The sequence below is a fragment of the Nymphalis io genome, chromosome 6 (genome assembly GCF_905147045.1).
Source record: "Nymphalis io chromosome 6, ilAglIoxx1.1, whole genome shotgun sequence".
NCBI classification, from domain to species: Eukaryota; Metazoa; Arthropoda; class Insecta; order Lepidoptera; family Nymphalidae; genus Nymphalis; species Nymphalis io.
Window position 1 is genome coordinate 2,565,253 of NC_065893.1, and position 18,010 is coordinate 2,583,262.

General features: G+C 32.0%; 1 protein-coding gene across 2 annotated transcripts in view; it reads right to left on the reverse strand.

Annotated features, from left to right (window-relative positions):
* The window catches only part of LOC126769108 (tolloid-like protein 1), a 110,330-nt gene that overhangs the window by 23,566 nt on the left and 68,754 nt on the right, over window positions 1–18,010 (reverse strand). For both annotated transcript variants that reach the window (XM_050487655.1, XM_050487654.1), the window contains exons 3-5: window positions 2,722–2,972; window positions 2,069–2,640; window positions 568–883 (exon numbers count right to left, since the gene is read on the reverse strand). In XM_050487655.1, coding sequence (XP_050343612.1) covers window positions 568–883; window positions 2,069–2,640; window positions 2,722–2,972 — 1,139 coding nt within the window. The remainder of the gene's footprint in view (window positions 1–567; window positions 884–2,068; window positions 2,641–2,721; window positions 2,973–18,010) is intronic.

Consider the following 18,010-nt stretch of genomic DNA (forward strand, 5'->3'; position numbering starts at 1 on the left):
GGAAAATGCATTTAATTTTTAATTATGGATGGGCTGAGATGACCCCACGGATAGATCACATGGATCTGAGCTGAAGGTCGCGGCTTAAAGCCGAACAAGCAGTACTGTTTTTATATTCTTATTTGTGTTTATAATTACACGTATATATACATATGTATCTATCAGCACTGTACTGGAAGAAACTTCAATGATGTGCTCAGCAGCAGGGACTTATACAGGATGTAACATCCTTACATTTACGTTACATAATAACATGTTGTTGGTTTTAAAACAATTTACTACGCTTTTGACAAATAATTCTCTTAGTATACAAAGTAAGCGCAAGTTGGAGTGTCTACAGGATACATTAAAACTTTACAACCGTTCAGCCTGAGGTCTTCATCGCTGTAGAAACGACTCCAGAAAAGTTTTTCAATTTGTACTTTTATAGCTTTACGAGTAACCATGAATGAAGCTAGACGGAGTATTGATTTTATTGCTTAGGAATAGCGGTTAAAATTTGAGAATTTTCTCGTAAACTTTGTAAGTAATAAAAAATAATTGGCTAATTTGAATATGGATATATACCTCAGTGTAATTATATCTGCTTTCACTAGTTTCTAAATCATCGTAGCTATTCCGAAAAAACCAATCTTGAAATTGTTGATTTTCTTTACTGTGGGTGTTATTGAATGTTTTTTTAGGAGGTGGTTTGACTTCAAATCTTTCTTCAAACTCATGCTCAGGTATTTCAAACTTTTTACGTTCGTCATGTGTTTTGCCGCTTAATTTCTTTCGATGTCGAATAAGTTTTTTTTCTTTTGATATTTGATTACTCCTTTCTTCATCAGAATATATAAAGGCGTTGTTATTAATTCTTTCACTAGATTGAATATTCCTTAACCTATAAAGTACAATATTTACATTACTTTTAGTAAAAGATATATATTATTTGCTGATTTTAGGATTGTGTGTAAGTCTGTCTGGTTTATTACCATTCACACATATATTGTAGTGCCAAATTTCGGCTTTATAATGCTGTGGTCCGGTTGAAGGGTAAGTAAGCCGGTGTAATGTGTAACAAGGGACGTCACAATTTATTCCTCATGGTTGACGGAGTATTGATCAACATAATACTACTAATTTGTATTGCAACGTTCCTGTCAAAGGTTGAGTGAGCCAGTGTAACAGGCAAGAGGGACAAAACATTTTAATTCTTATGGGTGGTAAGATTAATTAATTATTTTTTTCAAAGTCTATAGGCGGTCATATTTCATCGTCATCATCATTATCAGAAGATCCATTTGTTCGTTTTTGTATGTATTAAATTAAAAAAAACAGTAATCTTCTATACATATAATTTTGTTAATCTGTAGTACGAGAATGTGTGTGTTTTATATTATTTACTATTAACAGCAGCTGTCCGTTACGAGATAGTTAAAAGCGCTTGTCTGAGGTTTTAATAAAGTTAATTAATGGACACAAAGAATATGCATATCAGGGCGCACACATTTAATCTCATATGCGCCACTTAACGCGGTGTAATTCCCGATTGCAATGCTAATATTAATGTGGAGAACATTATCTAAGCATTGGTTTTAAACTGAGTTTAATATCGTTTTATAAATGACAGTAATGGAAACTTTTTGTGTCACAAGTATTTTATTATAAAAGGTTACCTTTAGAAAAATAGCAATCAAATTTAACTTTCTCATGTTAAGATCCTTGAACTTTACATTACTTTGTTAAATATTTAAATTTTTTATGTAGCAACAAAACACCTACCTAATAAATGTTAGAATAATATGTGCTTGCGTGCATATAAGTGTGCATACAAATAAATAAACAAATATGTAATATCTCCGGTCTAGTGTCCCCGATAACCCACGTGACATACATAATTTTTGTTTTACATTACAAATATGTCGCCGCAACGCTGTATATATACGGCACATGACCACAGAACACGCAACCAACTCTCAATATATAAAAAAATAAAGTCATATTAAGAATAAGTGAGATTTTCATTTCTATTTCTGAAATGTTATTTATACTCGTGTTTATATTATTTATTTCTTAATTATCTTACCGTCTTCTATTACCGTGTCTTCTTCTTCGTCGTCTGTGATTATACTTGTTTCCTATTAAGCTCTGCAAACTTTCAGTTGGCTTGAGAAGGTCATTAGCTTCATATATTTTGTCATATAGCTCTTGACTTGTTTTGTTTGTTAGAACTTTTTGTATATCTTCGTTATCTTCGTTCAGTTCATTTGTTGGTAAGACTCCATTCGTAGGAGCTGGCGCGACAGTCATATTTTCAGGAAGATCTTTAAATTTCAAATTATTATTATAATCTCCAGTTATTTCGCGACTGTTACTCTGTATTTTATTCGTAATTTCATCCATTTTGTTTGAGTAGTTTGTCAATTGAATATTGGGATAGAGTTCATCGAGATTTAAAATGTTACCCGTTGATATATTAACAACTAAGACGCCATCTTGTTCTAAGCTTTCAGACTCCGTTAGATTGTCTACGATATTACTTTGGTTTAAATTACTAACTCTACTTTGATTGTTAAAGCTGTGATCATCTAAATCTTCGCCAGGAGGTATTTTACCATTTTTCATTAGGAGGGATCTATCAAGGCCTGGGGGAATTACCTAAAAGTAAAATAGAATGTATATGAATATTTAAGTGAAATGTCACTACTTGAATTACTTTTTAAGGTTAAAATGACTTACCTTAGATATAACAGAAACTTCATTATATTTCTTTGGTTTTTCTTGTGAAAGTGGCAATGGTTGCTTAGTTCGTTTCCTTAATATATCAGGCAAACCTTCCTCTTCCACTTGAAGTCCTTCTAGAAGGACCTCCTTTTTAAGTCTCTCTACCTCTTCTTGAAGTGATTTATTAATTTTAGATGTGGTAGGGGCAGTGTTTGGTGGCTTATAATAATCGACATCTGGAATTGCAATATCTCCTTGGAAATTTTCTGAAACAAAAATTGAGTGGTTAACGAATTACGCAAAATTTAATTTATCAATCACGATTTTTAATTTTTTTTTAAATATAGAATGTTTTTTATCTTTGTTTTAACCTTTGGCGTGTATATTTTTTGCATAATCTCTTTCATAAAACTTTTTCCATTAAATATCAATTAAAAAATCTAACACGCAATATGATTGACTAAAAGAATAAAAATCTTCAAAATTAGTATTTACTAACTTTAAATTGGTTACTATATCGAATTAATCGTTTTATTTCTAATCAGGAAAATTTACCCTTTAGTAAATTTTCCTCATTAGAAATTTCTGCAAAATCTCTCAGAGGATATCCTTAAGCCTGTCCATGTTGCCAATGTCATACTGAGGGTTAATCTCTTTTTGATGATTATTATATCCCTAACATGATCAGAAAAGAGGATTACTGTCAATTTGGTGGAGTTCATATATAATCTGTATTTAAAAATGTATAGATATATTTATAATTAATAAGCTTTAACTATTTTATAAAATAAATTTCAAACATGTTATTATTTTTAAAAGTATATATTTTTTAATTTCATGAATATTAATTCGACGATGGCACAGAAACACATTTTTAAATCAAGCCCGCATTGCACCATTGGCGTGACTGTGGCTATTAAAAGTGAAACACTAAGTAATATAAGCAAGATATTAGATATTATTCATTCATAATGTTAAATTCAATTTATCAACAAGATATTAAATATATTTGTTTCTAGATAAAAACAAGACATCGTACAACAAGAGCGGCAACTAATAGAAAGGAACGAATTTGGGAGAATGGCGTAATACCATACGAAATCGATGGCAACTTCAGCGGTGCACATAAATCCCTTTTCAAACAAGCCATGAGGCATTGGGAAAACTTTACGTGTGTCAAGTTTGTGGAACGAGATTCAGTTCTTCACAAGGATTACATTGTTTTCACTGAAAGACCTTGCGGGTGAGTCAACCAGTTCTAAACAATAGTCGGTTCAAGTTCAGTTCACATTAGTTACGTAAAGTATATAGTGACAAGATGAAGGGATTATTTTTTACGTATATATTTATATTTTTTATGATTTTTCATTTTTATTTTTAATATACAGACTGATAAATGTAAATGGCAAATGGTCACCACCATTTATATACCAGATACAGATTTAGTGCTGTAAGAAATATGAACCATTTACATCGGCAAAGCGTCACCGATCTTGGAAACTAAAAAGTTATGGTCCTTCTGCACAAAGCCACCGATTTTTTTTAATTATTATAGTAATGAATTATTATACATATTATAAATTATAAATTCATTATAAATTCAAACTATCCTATACTGTACAGGATATAGGATAGTTTGAATTTGTAACCATATAAATCGAATAAAATGAGTCAACGGTCGCCAAAAATTGAGTGGTTAACGAATTACGCAAAATTTAATTTATCAATCACGATTTTTAATTTTTTTTAAAATATAGAATGTTTTTTATCTTTGTTTTAACCTTTGGCGTGTATATTTTTTGCATAATCTCTTTCATAAAACTTTTTCCATTAAATATCAATTAAAAAATCTAACACGCAATATGATTGACTAAAAGAATAAAAATCTTCAAAATTAGTATTTACTAACTTTAAATTGGTTACTATATCGAAATAATCGTTTTATTTCTAATCAGGAAAATTTACCCTTTAGTAAATTTTCCTCATTAGAAATTTCTGCAAAATCTCTCAGAGGATATCCTTAAGCCTGTCCATGTTGCCAATGTCATACTGAGGGTTAATCTCTTTTTGATGATTATTATATCCCTAACATGATCAGAAAAGAGGATTACTGTCAATTTGGTGGAGTTCATATATAATCTGTATTTAAAAATGTATAGATATATTTATAATTAATAAGCTTTAACTATTTTATAAAATAAATTTCAAACATGTTATTATTTTTAAAAGTATATATTTTTTAATTTCATGAATATTAATTCGACGATGGCACAGAAACACATTTTTAAATCAAGCCCGCATTGCACCATTGGCGTGACTGTGGCTATTAAAAGTGAAACACTAAGTAATATAAGCAAGATAACTTACAAACGTACACGTGTTAAAATTTATGACCAAATAGAAATTCATAATAATAAATAATAAATCAAACAATATAATAACAACGCCTATTATTATATTATAAATCTGGGGAGTTTTTATGGTTGAACGCGCTAATTTCTGATCAATCCAGACATATTTTGTTATTGCTTTAGACATTCCGTCTATTGTGGAAGGTTATAAGCTATATAACGTTACGCTATAACGTTGAAAAGCGAAGTTATAATAATAAAAGTCAACTAATCTGGATTACTAGGGAAGTACACACCTTATGCATGAAAGTTGCATATATTATAATTATGTAATATAATTCAGCACACACACACACAGTTTACCTAGCTGAGCGTGTGGTGTATAGTATTAACAGATGAAAGTATTTAACAAACTGGTAATCGATTTACGCGTCGTGAATATCGATTCAATTATCTCGAATAATCTCTTTCCAAATTCAAATTCGCAATAATTCGCGCACATCGCTGCAAGCGACTAACAATATACATCTGGTGTTGCCATAAAACGTAATGACCCCGTGTTCCTGGCCAGCTGTGGCCCAACGCTGCTTGCCAATTAATTAATTTGCCATACACGCCTACACGACGCGAATTGGACGGCGTGGTATACGATCGCTACTCATGCATGAATATTCATACTAACTGATTGATTTTGGACTGCTATGTGGTTTTGCAGTAAAATGTTTGATTAGAAGAACGATACGAGTCGATAGTGGTATGACTGGTAGTATCAGTACGTGCTATAATAAGCCAGGCTGGTAACAGGGTTGAATTCACATCAATTCTTTTTTAATTAAATGGAAATACTACCAGAAAGTCATAATGTCTTAACTCTTTTAATATGTGTGATGTGTATTCCATTTGGGAATCAATTCAATAATTATAGATTTTATAATATATAATATTAGCTTTTTAATTATTCAATTTAACTTGGGGATTTGACAGTCGCTCCAGATCTTACTTGGCACAAAGACTGTCCATTGCCGTATAGTGTGGAAACGCGACCTGTGTTATGGGCAGCTTTGCATTGGGTAGGGATCGAAAAGGGGGGCTTTTTTAAATTTGATTTAAAAAAATGGCCATTAATCAAATTATTTAGTTACAGGATCATATAATAGGAATAAAAAAATATAAACCTAATATATAATAATTTAATTAATTGTCAATTATTTAAATAATTGTCAGTTAGGAAAGCTGAGAAATGGAAAAGAAACTGCTAAGAAACAGTAACAGATCACGCTTTTTTAAAATGTTAATATGTCTGTCTGTATATACACGATAATCTCCAAAACTACTGAACGGATTTCCTTGCAGTTTTCACAGGTAGATTAGGCTCAGCTTGAAACAACATTCGGACTTAGTGTTATTAAAATCGGATATAGTTAGTATAGTTATGAAGTTATAGTCATTTAAAGATAACTTGAAATTTGTCTGAAATTCGTCGATAACGTCTTTTTTAAATATATCATAATAAAACCGACTTTCGCTGCGAGTAATTATAATATTTAAGACGTACATGCATCAATATAAGATTATTAAGTTGGTTTTCAACATTTTACGATCAAATCCAGCACAGAGGGTCAAAATCCCAAGTGACCGATATGACGTCACGCTGAGTCATAAACTGTGTAATCTTAAAATATCATTATCTTTAACGGTTTCTGTAGCAAACAAAATAATAAAAAATCAATTTCATGTCACGTAACTGATGACAAAAGGGCGACTATTGATTAGCTATGAAAAGGGCGTAAATAGAATGCGAGTAAATTGCCGCCCTCAGGTTTCAAAGAGCATGCGAAACGTGATTTCTTTGTATGCTTTTACGCAAACATAAAATTAGTTCGTTGTTTGTATGTATAAATCTAAGGGCATAATTGTGATCATTTATTTGACAGATGTAATTTTTTAAGAAAAATATATGTAATATATTTTTTGGTTAGTGGCATCAACTAATAACAAGTTTTTTAATTCATTTTTAATGGTTCATGTAGGTTCGAATATTATTATTTTTGTCATATACTTTCTCTTTTTTTACACACATTAAGTCATACGTACAAACCCAAATACATACACATGGGTTAAACTAAAAAAATATCTTTTCTTTTTAGTTGCATAAAACCCATCAATTTATTACTTTATACTTAAAAATAAAATTATAATTATAATTAATTTCGAAACTATCTCGACTAAAAAATACACATTTCTACGGAGTGTAAATATTACTCGCAGCGAACTTTCGTATCATATGACATTCTATAATGTATCTAAATGTTGGGTTTGATTAACTACAAAGGTTTTCTTTTTAAATACTTGTTCCAAAATTGTTTTTATATTAGTTCATATCAATTAAATCGCATCATAGTTTCACGTTTAACTGCAATCTAATGGTTTGTAGCATTATAATGTTTATAATTTCTTAAATATATTTGTTTATATAATATTTTTGCGAATATTATAATATAAATGTATATTATATTTATATTATTCATATAATATAAATATTCTTTTAATAAGTTAGCCTTTTAGTGACTTGATCAAACTTTAAATTACATATTCTTGAAGAACGCTGAGCCTAAATAGACAATGGCTTGGTCGTCATTACTATACTGAATTTTATGTACCACGCAGGCAGTATCATTTATAAATGGCAACATTCTTCATTCAATATTCCATTCAATGACGGTACCACAACCAAACCTCACCAAATTACACAAGTCATGGTGAACCACCACAATTTTTCCTAGAATTTAAAACGGGCTATCATCATTAGATGCGTATACAAAATTTCGTGTTTGCTGTGGACCGTTGAAGAGTTCTCTCTCGGGGAAGTATTTGGGTGAAGCAGCCAAGTAATTTGTGCAATCAAAATTATTAAATATGTATACAATTTTTGTTTTGTCCATGTTGTTGACTATTAAGAGTTCCTTCGTCTAGAGCAAATTCTGGGCATAGAATCTGGTTATGTTTATCTGGGCGTCATTGAAACTGAATCAGGATTAAAGTAAAATTTCGAACTGTGTATGATAATAGGAAGTAGTTCCAATTCAGTTTGCATACTAACAAACATTGCAAGTAAAATAAAACCTTTAAAAAAGCGCTTCACAAGCGGCAACAATGTTTATTGCGTAAAAACACAAAAAAATAACGCCGAAATAATAATCTACTAAATTCGTCCAATAAGATTAAATATCTTTATTATCTGCATAAAATAAGTAAATAATAAAAATGCTGTATCAAAGAGCTATCAAAAAGCCAATGCATTTTAGTCGTTTAAAATAGATAAAACTTTCATGTTGGCTGCACGGTAAAAAAAACGCAAATTGTTTCTAGTCATATGAAATGAACATTCATGTACCGTTAAAATAAAAGCAATCACCACAATCACGCCGTTTGGTCTGAAGTGGGAACTATAAGAGTTCTATTACGAGTTCATAAATCTTGTTTGTTCGCCGTTGTTACGTCGGTGTTGATGTCTGGGGCAAATATATTGTTCCAGGCGCAGTTTCGCTAAATCGTGTTAGGGATCAACGATACAATATGTTCAGTACAAGCTACGAGATATGTACCCATTATAGAAAACCTTGTATTGAAAATTTATTAACATAAGAATTATTTGGATAGCTATTAATTATAATTATTGTTTTAAAGTTTTTTTTTGTGATATGTTGATATCATGATTAATATATGCGTTTCTATAACTAATAAAAAGTCTTATTTTTAATTTCATTTTACGTTTAAGTTTTTATCAGAATAAATGTATTAAAGCCCAAATAAGCATATAAAAATCAAAATTAAAAATGGCTTCTGTACAAATCATGATTGCGTGAAATGTTGGCAAGAATGCCAACACAATTTTCCCGTTGAATCGCAATTCCGGTCCTCTGGGCGAAAAATGAACCAGCCTTCTTATCATTTATGGAGTCAACAATACTTGAGGTTATGTGTTTTATAAGAGTTTTTGAATTATAATTCTAAGGTTTAAGTGTTTCAATTTCAAAAAAAATTAATGTTATTAATTCTATTAAAACAGACTTTCTTAAATTAATTACATTACTGTTGCTTTTTGTGAAATACAGCTTTATTCCCCGTTTCAGACCTTGCATTTCAGGTAGGGTACCGACTGTATTCTATCTAGAGATATTCTAATCCAATGCTAAGGCATTCGGTTCGGCGTTTCGTTAAAACAAGTGCTTGGAGATGACCTGATTATTTTTCTCTCAGATATTAAATTTTTTATTGAAAAATGTTCGAAATTTGAAATTGGCAATGTGCTTTATCAGAAAGAAATCTTGGCGTTTGTAATTTAATAAGTTCAGTTTAATACTATATATATAGGCCTCTGCATCTTTGACAGATGATTTAAGCGGCATCGCGAAGGCACTTGCGTTCATGACTGAAAAGACCAATGCGAGAGAGGATCCTCCGGCCGCACTTCCGACAAGTGTATGCGCCCCCAGATGGGCGGGGGTTTGAAGCCCGCTCATAACGCCTAGTGCGTTTTTCTTTTAGTAGTTTAAACCAGTCATTGTCATGCTTTGATTGACCTTCGTAAATAAGGCGTCGCCACTTGGCACGGTCCTCTGCCAGTTCCTCCCATCGATTGCTAGGGATGTTAAACGCAACCATATCACGCTTAGCGCAATCTTTGTAACGGAGCATAGGCCGCCCAACAGACCTCTTTGCATCAACAACCTCTCCCAGTAGTATTTGCCTTGGAAGACGGGTCTGCTCCATTCGATGCACGTGTCCCAGCCACGTTCTAGTAAATTAGAAATCAAAATATATTTTTTTAAATATATAAATTAGATAGACGGACGGATAAATGACCCCTTGAAGGTAGTTCACCATCACCCATATATATTGATGCTGTAAGAAATATAAACGTCAATCGTCCACCAATCTTGGGAACCAAGAACTCACCCGTCAAACCGGAAACACAACAATACTAAGTATTGCTGTTTGACGTTAGAATATACGAGGGTGATACCTACCATAACTCCTTTCCTATTTATTGCTCAATTTAAGCTACCTCATAACAAACTTGATTAAATTCATTCATTTTCAAAATGAAATTAACAGTTTTTCCGCCATAAAATAATGTTCGCATAATATGTTTAAACAAGGATTAAAAAATAATTGTTATGTAGTATAGGAGGACATATATAAATAATCCGCTGTTGCTTCTCCATCGTTTCGCGTCGTCGCGAAATCTTTATGTATAATTTAATCAGAAGGCGCAATGCTCACAATTGAATCGGTTAAGAACGTTTTGTATCACACTTATTCTTCAAAAACAAAAATGTGACTCAACAAATATTCGATTCGTAAACAAAACAGTAATAATAATAATAATAATAATAATATCCTGGGACATTTTTCACACACGGCCATCTGATCCCAAATTAAGCTTGTACAAAGCTTGTGCTATGGAAACCAGACAACTGATATACTACATATACTACTTTTCCTTTGTAAATACATACTTATATACATAATTACACCCAGACTCAGGACAAACAGACATGTTCATGCACACAAATGTCTGTCCTGGGTGGGAATCGAACCCACAACCTTTGGCGTGAAAGGCAAGTATCTATCAACCACGCCAACCGGCTCGTCGAACAAAACAGTATATATATATATTTTCTTGTATTTATACTAGCCTAGCCTATATAATAGTAACAGCCTGTGAACGTCTCGCTGTTGGGCTGAGGCCTCCTCTCCTTTTTGAGGAGAAGGTTTGGAGCTTATTTCACCACGCTGGTCCAATGCAGGTAGATGGAATATACAAATGTTATAATTTCAGTAAAATAAGACACATGCAGATGTCCTGACGATATTTTCCTTCACCGTCAAGCAAGCACGAGAATTATAAACACATATTCAGCACATGAACATTCTGTGGTGCTTGACCGGGTTTGAACCGTAGATCATCGGTTAAGAATCACGCGTTCTAACTGCTAGGCCCCCTCAGCTCTTTCTTTAGCCTATATACCTAATAATATATAAATGAAAAAGTGAGTTTATTTATTACGTTTCCCGTCGTAACTACAAAACCAATCATCATAAAATTTTGCAAACATGTTGTCTGAGGTACAGAGAAGGACATAGGGTCACATACCTCACATAGAGGCGGAAACTATTTTATAATGTTATCTTAATAACTAATAGACAAACATATAAAGACTTTGCTTTTGCATGCATATTTTAGTTTATTATAGTAGTCATAAATCTAACTGACTGAGATTTGTTTAAAGAGATTATAAAATATTCCATCTTTAATACAAACGAAATGAAATAAGGAATAAATAAGTGGCCATATTTCGACAATATTTGGCAACACAACCGTTCCGTTGAGCCGCAAGAGGGGTAGCCTCAGACGAACACAGATAAATAAATGTGACAGAAATGGCATTCGATGTCTCGAATCTTTTTATACTTGAGCGCGATTAGAGTGAAATTTCAAAGTTGAATTAAAGTGCAACATTATTGTACGTGACACTTCAAAATTAAAAGTCATTGATCCAAAAAGTTAATTTTCGGCACTGTTTATATCGTATAATTGATATTAATGCAAACCAGAATATGACAAAACCAAGCTATTCTATAAAAAGTATGTAATTATGTTAACTAATATTATATATATATAAAATAAAAATTTAATGTATACTAACAATATTTAAATTAAGCAAGTAACCAAATCATTGCTGCGTGGCGATATCATATTTGTGAGGAAAAAAAATACCGATGTAAATGAAAGAACGTTGATATTGAATAAATTGCCACGTCTAATGCATTACTAAATCTATGGGCTAAAGTGTCCCCGGCAGCTTGATATAATATATTAAGGTTACGTCCTTATAACAGATTTTTAAGGATATTTTCTGGACAATGGCCACTTGGAATGACTAATTCATACAAATATGTTGAATTCTTATTACGATTATAATTAGTTTCCATTGTTTATATTTTCGTTAAACTATTTAGGGCAAGTTAAAAATATTGGTGACGCGTTAAACCAATTAACGGGTGAATTGTGGATGTATGAGAGCGAACGACGATGTGTCCTGGCCGATTCCAGCAACGGCTGCTAATCTAAAGATAAAATAGCATTTTATCGTGCACGAATGTGTGCGCAAAGACAGATGCAATATATTCCGTCACTCTCATAAACCGATGGGAGGAAACCCGATACGACCGGAAAGAGTTCAGGCTTCAGAACCAACGGCTTAACGTGATTTTCGAGGCAGGGGAGTGTACTCACTTACAACTTCCAGACTCAGAGCTGTTACTACAGAAAAACCCAATAACTTTTAACAACAGTCAATGAGTGCGTATATAAATAACTTATATATATATATATCTTGTAATTTTGATATATCTGATCCCCCCCTCATTTATAACATTTAATCATCTGCTTGTTAGATTTTCACGGTTAAAACACCGAACCGATTTTGATGAAAATTATTAAGAAACAAGTATGAACCCCAAGAAAGAACATAGGCCACAGTTCATAGCTAACTCTTATCCTTCTCCTAACACGCGGGATAAGCCGCGAGGAAATCTAGTAATACATAAAAAATACTATCAGTAACAGTAACAGTAACAGCCTGTTAATGTCCCACTGCTGGGCTAAGGCCTCCTCTCCCTTTTTGAGGAGAAGGTTTTAGATCTTATTCCACCACGCTGCTCCAATGCGGGTTGGTAGAATATGTGACATAATTTCAATGAAATTAGACACATGCAGGTTTCCTTACGATGTTTTCCTTCACCGTCAAGCACGAGATGAATTTTAATCACAAATTAAGCACATGAAAATTCAGTGGTGCCTACCCGGGTTTGAACCCACGATCATCGGTTAAGATTCACGCGTTCTAACCACTAGGCCATCTCGGCTAGGCAAAATCATTTAACACGAAATACATTACACCGTTCAAGACAGTTTCTACAACTTAAATTACTTGAGGCTTATTGAGAATGTAGAAACTCTACGCTTTAAATACGCTTTACTTAACACAGTTATGAAGCATACCGTAATTTTGTTTGGGAGTCTAGCCATAAAGTAAAGTTACATTTATTAGAACATTAATTCAAAAATAAACTCTATAACAACAAGCATAGAGTTAACAATTCATTACTACTTAAATGGTTGTTTGAGGACATGTCTTGTGGGGTATACGCTGTTAATTGCCAAGAGGAATCTATTTGTATCTCCCATTTTGGGATACAGCCAAGTTGTTAACTGGAAGGATTTATTGCAAATTGATTTGAATTGAATTTGTGTAAATGAAAAGCCATGTATGGTTAATGACTTTTAAAAATGATGACATATTTCAATGGAGAATAAATGGCTTTGCAGATTTTTCCATATTATGCGACAGACAATTCGTAATGTTTACGGAGATTAATTATTTTTAATTCAATTTGTTTCCCTAATAGCTATAATAAATGTAAATGATGGCAAGGTTAATGAAAATGTAAAAAAAATATGCTCTACTAAATCATTTGCCCATTGTTCTAGTTGTGTCCATTCGATAACTAATAATGACTTCCGTAAACCGAAAAAATTAAGAGAATATACTTAGAGAAAGACTAAGAATCCGAAATATTAAAATATTGGAAGCCCCTATTGCTTGCTTAACTGACAATTATTATTTCCATTGATATTTTTTTGACATAGAAGACACAATATATAATATAAAACATAATCTTATCCATTTAAAATAAATATTTATATCTTGAACTACATTAATATGATTATGAAGTCATATAAATTCGAAAAAATGGTAAAACGAATAAGTCTGTCCCAGGAAGTTAAGCTCGTTATTTAGTTGAGCCGCTTTATACTGGTTTAATCTAGCTGAAGCCGGAATTGTGCATTTAAGTATAGGACGTATTTTATGCGAAGCGCCGCCTGAGACTGCCATTTTGGAGCCAACTCCGAAATTATCATCTAACGCCAGCCTTCTCAAAAGGAATAAGTAGAGACTTCCTGTCTTCCTATATAAGGTATATATTTCATATTAAAATGTCATACATTATAAATTTCAGTAATAATTTGTTACAGTTCTCTTCAGTTCATTCACATTTATTATAGGATTTACAGGAAAAAATTCTTAGTTAAATTTTTTGCTTGTTAGTCAGGGATTTGTTGCATGTCATTTTATGAAAAACTCATTTATTACAGAAGACTGTCTTGACTTGCTCTTATCTATTTTATATAATATAACTATTTTATAATGAATAATTCATCTTTATTCGCCATTTTTTTATTTTCAATGAGCTAAAGCAACATTTAATGAGATTAACATTTATTACAATAAATCGTAAATTACACACACACACGCATACACTAGCACACACACACACATTTAAACAAACAATAATTTATTTCCCTTATTTATGTAGAATATGAATAATGAATATAAATGAATTTATGTAATAGGCTTGGTAGCATAATTCGACCCGAATTGTAAAAACACACATATTCAAGCACGCACACTTGGACTTTAAAAAATTGAACTGAAATATTAATTATTTCGGACAAGATTTAAAATATATTCAATTGTTATTTCAATTACTAAAGCAAATTATTTTCAAAGATTTTCACGTAAAAATTATAAATACATGTTTGTTTGACGGTGACTTTTCAATTTGTCATTCGTTCCCTCAATGATTCGTAAATGAATAAAACGTTCTGTCACAGCCGCCATATTTCTTTTGGTCGTAATGCGAAAATTATTGGTGGCGTAGCTGTTGACAGATAAAAAATATGTTTTTGTTTTTTTTTGAGATATTATATTCCAATGAATAAAACACGTATGTTCGTATACGCCTCAGACAGCCGGTGGAAATCCGAGCAAGCGTTACTCAGTAATGTGTACTGTTGCTAATTTTGTGTTTATATTATTTTATTTCATAAAAAATATATTGAGCATATCTGTAGTTGTCGATTTCAATGCACCTACATAAAGTATCTTCAAATCCAAAGTAAAATAAATTTAAAGTGCTATACGAAGTTTTAACCATTTATTATTTGCTTCTTTTTTTATAAAATAGGTAGGCAAGTAGGGCAAAAGAAAACGATCGTAAAATGTCAAAAATTTCACGAATACACGCATCCAAATAGTATATTACCATAAGTCGCTTATCGACATTTCACGGGTGAGTAATGAAGTGAGTTCATACAGAATAACACTGCCGTTCGGTATATTTTTTCAAGACTCATGATATTGAACGTTGTTATCTTTAGTAAAAATCACAAAACCATCCTTATTTGGTCTCTGTATCTATTGTATTACGAAGAAATAGTAAGTACTCCGACAGAGCAATATAGATGGTTAAATTTATACACATAAATTTTAGGAATAGTGTTGTAGCACGTGAGTATTCTATAAGTACTACACAATAGGCTTGTCTGTACGTCCATCCTCATTGAACATTTCCCATAGATGTATCCATGAATGGAGCACTCCTCTCGATTGATTATAATAGTACAATCATCGACATAAAACAGGAAGTATATAATTTTAGCGTTATTCAATAATTATATACCCTTGGAATAAAGTGCAAAAACATTTATTAAAATTATACTTATAATGATAATAATAAAATCATTTATTTCGACCAAACAGGGATCATTAAAACGAGACCATAAATTATAAAAAGACAAAAATTACAATAATAATATTTAACAGATTTTACGTATTTAAATTAGATTAAATAATTTGAATTAAATCAAATCAAATCATATGTATAACATCTCCTCTTATTGCCTCTACTAGTTTACTTTTCGCCTAGAGATGAAATGCTGCTTGCATTGTTGCCACCATTCTCACACGCTCATGATTTGTACAGTAGCTATGTTTAATATTATTTGTATATATTTAATGCGTTATTATATAAAAGATGGTAAAATCCTTTTGTCGAGTAGAAAATGAGCTGAACGTCTGGATAGGTATTTAAAGGTTGTAGCTAAGAATCGTCTCGATCACAGCAGGTTTCAAACAGAAGAAACGGCATCGATATCCATTCGTTTGGGAGCTACGATGTCACAGACATACACACACACACACATTAAACTTATAACACTTCTCTTCTTACGTCGCCTTTGCTATTAATGGTAGAATAAACACGGAGACTATTTGTAACATGACTTGACATTTTCACTCGACTGTACCATATATTTCGATAGAGTTCCGATGAATGTTCACACAATGGACGAATGTACAGTCGTGTACGCTCTATGCTTGGACAGCGTTCATATAAAGAGCCGCCTCCTTCCTGTACGCTAGTGATGGAAAAATTTCTTTATTATTTTATTAAAAATAATAATTATTATTAATATAAGTCGATTTTAAGTCATTTTAGTAAAAGGAAACTTTACTAACGTCCTTTAGCACTTAGGATACTTTCAAGCTTTGAACAAGCATTATTTTTTTTTAAGTTAAGCTTTGAATGGAAAAAATCAAACAAAATAAACATATCATAATTTTTAAAACCGCCTTTGCATATAATTTTATTATCTATCTATCTTTTAGGATCATTAAATTAAATAAACGTTCTTATATTCCTTTATTACAATAACAAAATAACAACCGCGAAATAATCAATATGGTTGTAAATACCTATAATGGTGTATCATACTGTAGTATCTACTATTGTCGTAATTTAGTGTTGTTAATTTTTAAATATGCCAATGATTTTTCTTATGTAATAATAATAATAATAATATCCTGGGACATTTTTCACACACGGCCATCTGATCCCAAATTAAGCTTATACAAAGCTTGTGCTATGGAAACCAGACAACTGATATACTACTTTTCTTTTGTAAATACATACTTATATAGATAATTACACCCAGACTCAGGACAAGCAGACATGTTCATGCACACAAATGTCTGTCCTGGGTGGGAATCGAACCCACAACCTTCGGCGTGAAAGGCAAGTATCTACCAACTACGCCAACCAGCTCGTCAAAAATTAATAATAAATTAATATCTTATCGATACAAGGCGCTGCCAGCACTATTGATATCATAGTTCGACACCATCATTTACTGTTGAACATCCTAACGTTACGTATACAATATCAGTAAATGAGGTGAAGCTTTGCGTGTCCATACAAACGGTCGATGTTAAAATATCTTTACACAAATATAGCTCTTGTTACAAACGTGGAAGACTTATTATTCTATGAAAGTCGTTTTAAATATGGCACTTTGGAGCTGTGTCAACAAAGATCCTTAAAATAGGTGCTTCTATTGCCTTCTAGGGTATAATAATGTTAGGTTTTTTGGCAAATGCAATGAGGATTCGCACACAAAATGTATGTCTGCGACTCAGATAGTTTTATAAGTATAAGTTTTATAAGGTTTGTAGTACTCAATAATGCAATTATAATAGTGGGATGAATTTGTACGTTTTCGTATAATTTAATGATTAAAATTTGAATTGTTTATTGTTATTAAAATGGTTATTTTGTAAATACATATAAATATGATTATTTATATATCTCGAAAAATGTCGGGATTTTGAGTATAGGATGTTTGGGTTCCCAGGATGTCGAGACTTTCCAAAATCTAATAGGTGGCTGTACATACAGAATTTCCGGAAAATAATTAATAATCTGAAAACATACAGACATCTGTATTATATAACCACATATTATTATTTCCGATGTTTAAAATGATAACCGTAACAGCCTGTGAATGTCCCACTGCTGGGCTAAAGGCCTCCTCTCCTCTTTTTGAGGAGAAGGTTTGGAGCTTATTCCACCACGCTGCTCCAATGCGGGTTGGTAGAATTCACATGTGGCAGAATTTCAGTGAAATTAGACACATGCAGGTTTCCTCACGATGTTTTCCTTCACCGTAAAGCACGAGATGAATTATAATCACAAATTAAGCACAT